Source organism: Aplysia californica, unplaced genomic scaffold, assembly GCF_000002075.1.
Source record: "Aplysia californica isolate F4 #8 unplaced genomic scaffold, AplCal3.0 scaffold00678, whole genome shotgun sequence".
Lineage (NCBI taxonomy): Eukaryota > Metazoa > Mollusca > Gastropoda > Aplysiida > Aplysiidae > Aplysia > Aplysia californica.
In genome coordinates this window covers 108,085-111,675 of record NW_004797948.1, presented here as the reverse complement: position 1 = coordinate 111,675, position 3,591 = coordinate 108,085, and the positions used below count along the sequence as shown (strand labels likewise).

The 3,591-nt window shown below is 45.5% G+C and overlaps 1 protein-coding gene across 1 annotated transcript; it reads left to right on the top strand.

Annotated features, from left to right (window-relative positions):
* Positions 1–518: 518 nt before the first annotated feature.
* On the top strand, positions 519–2,874 carry LOC101851369 (glucose dehydrogenase [FAD, quinone]). Its single transcript, XM_005108329.3, has 2 exons — positions 519–805; positions 1,864–2,874. Exons 1-2 carry the CDS (start codon positions 519–521, stop codon positions 2,528–2,530), a joined length of 954 nt encoding a protein of 317 aa, XP_005108386.1. The 3' UTR covers positions 2,531–2,874.
* The last annotated feature ends 717 nt before the right edge of the window (positions 2,875–3,591 follow it).

Here is a 3,591-nt window from a genome sequence, read left to right as displayed (position 1 = left end):
AGAGAGACAGAGACAGAGACAGAGGGGGTGGGGGGAGGGAGAGACAGACAAACAGACAGACAGACAGACAGACAGACAGACAGACAGACAGGCAGACAGACAGACAGACAGACAGACAGACAGACAGACAGACAGACAGACAGATTGGAAGAGGATTGGCATTTATATAATTTAACACTGGTGTAGAACATTTTATAGGCAAAACTTATATTTCCTTCCGGAACAGCACAGCTGTTTCTCTAACAGATGACGTGTCTCCATTACTTCTGTGACCAGTCTTGACATCAAAGAGTAATATTAACTGTAGAAACTTGTTAAACGGAGAAAATGCAGCTTTAGATGTGAACTAGCTGCTATTCCGTTACTGGATTTTAAAAAACCATTAAGATGTATGTCACCTGAACCCGTAGTAAGTAGTTTCCTTTTAATTCCCTTCTCCTCCCTCTAACCGTGTCCACCCCCCCCCCCCCCCCAACCTTAATAACAAAATCTATACCGACGGCAGTAGCTACTTAACAATGGCATCAACGATCTACCCATCATCCCCGCAGACTCCCCAGATTCTGATGCTGTCCGGGGTAGGACCTGCCAAACAGTTACGTGACCTTGGTATCCAGGTCAAGGCCGACCTTCCCGTGGGTCAGAACCTGCAGGATCACGTATTCTTCTACGTGCCGATCTCCATCTCGCAGGAAATCTCTGTCAAAGAGGGCGCCGTGGACACACCCTGGGCCTATCTGCAACACGCCCTCTTCCGGTCTGGCCCTCTGGGGAGACATGCGCAGGAGAACATGTTCTTTACCAGGTGAGATTTGACCCTAGGTGCCAGATATCTGAGGTGAGTTATAGTGTCAAGAGGCTAGTCCGGGATATCGGGAATGTGGAAAGTGTTTGTTCTTGGCATAATTTACTTATATTATTATATACATGTATAGCCAAGGTGAAATGATGGTGATGAAGCACTGCAAGTTACGACTTCACGCCCTTAAAAGATCGTACCGTCAGCTCAGTTGTTATCGTGCTGAACATTGTAAAGTTCTATCTGACATTGTTGGCCGTTTTGAGTTACTAAGACCATGAGGTCAGAAACCAAATTAATGTCCTATCTGTTTTATCAAAATCGTAAAATCATTCGCCGTCTTTTTCAATATACATACATAAATTAATGATTGCATTCGAATAAGCTTGATGTTGTGAAACTCAAATTTTTTTAAGCCAAATGTCTCAAAACAGGGCACTGAGCAGATAGAACTTTACAATTCTAGGGTAGCTAATGCGTGAGGGTATTTTCCTATTCTTGTCTGCCGAGGGGAAACCAATAGCTCAGGTTGCATCATGCTGGGCTTGGGTGCGGAAAAAGTGCTGTGGTTCCAACCGCTAATGGGGCATCTCGGAAGTGTTCAAAGGTCTCCACATAGGCCTACATAGCTCTTTTCTATCAAAGACGAACAATATACCTGGTTATAGATGTGTATATTATCTCAAGACAAGATGGACGTTGTATTCTAGTTTCTTTCTCACAGTGTTGGGAAAAGGGTGTCGTTGGTTTTTGTTGTTGTTGGGTTTTTTTATTGTTGTTATTTTGTTGTCTGTTATTTGTTTTTGTTTTTTGTTTGTATTTTTTGTTTTGTTTTGTTTTTGTTTTTGTTCGTTTTGTTTGTTTTTTTGTTGTTGCTGTTTTTGTGTTTGTTTTGTTTTTTTTAATGATTTTTTTGTGGTTTTTTTGTGGGGGGGGGGGTTTGGAGCCCCGAAGAGCGTGCTCTTCGCCAGGGGGGGGTACGAACGCAATAACCACCGCTGCTTTTGGGGTCATCATTTTCATAAATATCATGAGTCCCTGAATCTTCTGTTTCTCTCTCCCAGCCTGTCCGAGGAGACCAAGTCGATGGACTGGCCGGAGCTACAGATTCTCTTCTTCTCTCGCCGAATGAGTCGCCACAGCATGCGAGCCGTCAGTTATGACCCTGACCTCATAGACGAGCTCACACCTTTCCGCGAAGCCACCCAGAACGGCTGGATCTGCCGGCCCTCTCTGCTCCGTCCCCGCAGTGTGGGGAACCTCAGTCTGTCCAGCCGTGACCCCTTCGACGACCCCGTGATCCACGCCAACTATCTGGGCCGGCGAGAAGACATGGACGTATTGATGAAAGGCTTGGAAATTTGTCAGAAAGTCGTCAAGAGCAAAACCATGGCCCAGATCGGCTCGCGGCTGACGGAGAGCAAATCTATCAGCGTGTGCAGACAGCATAAGTTTGACAGCCCCGCCTACTGGGAGTGCTACATCCGGGCCACTCTGCTCACCATCTACCATCCGTCGGGGACGTGCAAAATGGGCGGGGCTAATGACGCAAGCAGGGTCGTAGACACTACTCTCCGTGTGAAGGGCGTGGCTGGGCTACGAGTGATTGACGCGTCAGTGATGCCCTTCATCGTGTCAGCCAATCCGCACGCGGGGATCCTCATGATGGCGGAGAAGATGGCTGACGTCATCAGGGGGCGGGCAGCTCTGTCGCCGGAAGATTTAGTATAGTATTGGTTTATGGGAAAATGGTAATTGGAGAGTCTGGCACGAGCGGATCGAGAATCTTCTTCTTCGGTGCCCATCGATATCGATAATGACTGGTTGGGATTTAGATCTAGTCAAAACTAGAATGATTGTGTCTTCAATACAGTACATATTTTAGACATTGGAAGTCTGATTGCGATAGTCTGCAATGTCTGGTTTCGTGAGGGATATAAGTACATTTCTTGTCTCCTCCTTTCCACTGTCGTCACTGTCGCCGGCCATTTTGGACAATCTATGTGGGCTTCTTCCTAGGTGGTGTCAACTACGTTACATTTATGTGTGTGACGTTTGAAGGTATAGAATACGTATTTAAATGAATGCATGAGAGTACACAAGTCTGCGTGCCATAGGCTACCTACACACCTGAGTGTTGGGAATCTTTTGTGATTTTCACATAGAAGAATAAAGTTTATATTGTTAGTTTTTCCATTCTTCTTATTCTTATTTTAACTCATGTATTTGAAAACTAAAATATACCCATCCCCTCCCCTCAGGCCTCCACACAGCCACATTGCTACCTTGGAATTGAAAAGTGCTATCAGATATTGTTAGCTGTTTTGAGCTACTTAGACGTAGCACAATGAAGTCAGAAGCCAAATTTTCTATCTGCTCTATCAAAATCGTCAGATTATTTTTGTAGTTTTGTTTTGCTTTCGTTGTTGTTGTTGTTGTTTTGTTTGGGGGTGGGGGTTTTACGAGGCTCCCAACAGCATAAGGTGATATGAGCGCGCGAGACACATAAAACTTTTAGTTTGGTAGGAATTTATTTTGAATTTTGCCCGGGAGGCGGCCGAAGCCTACACTCATCGATGTTTGACCACCAAGGGATATTTAACGTGCGCAACTTTGACACGGGACTTTCGAGAATTTGTGCCCTTATCCGAGAAGGCTATATCTATGTGGTAGATCTTACTTACCCTAAGATCAGGGGTGTGGCTGAAAGACAGCAGTAAGAAGAAGCCAAGCATTAGCAGTAGAGAGGCTGCAGAAAGAGGCAGGAGCCCACCACAGGAGGGGGCAAAGGG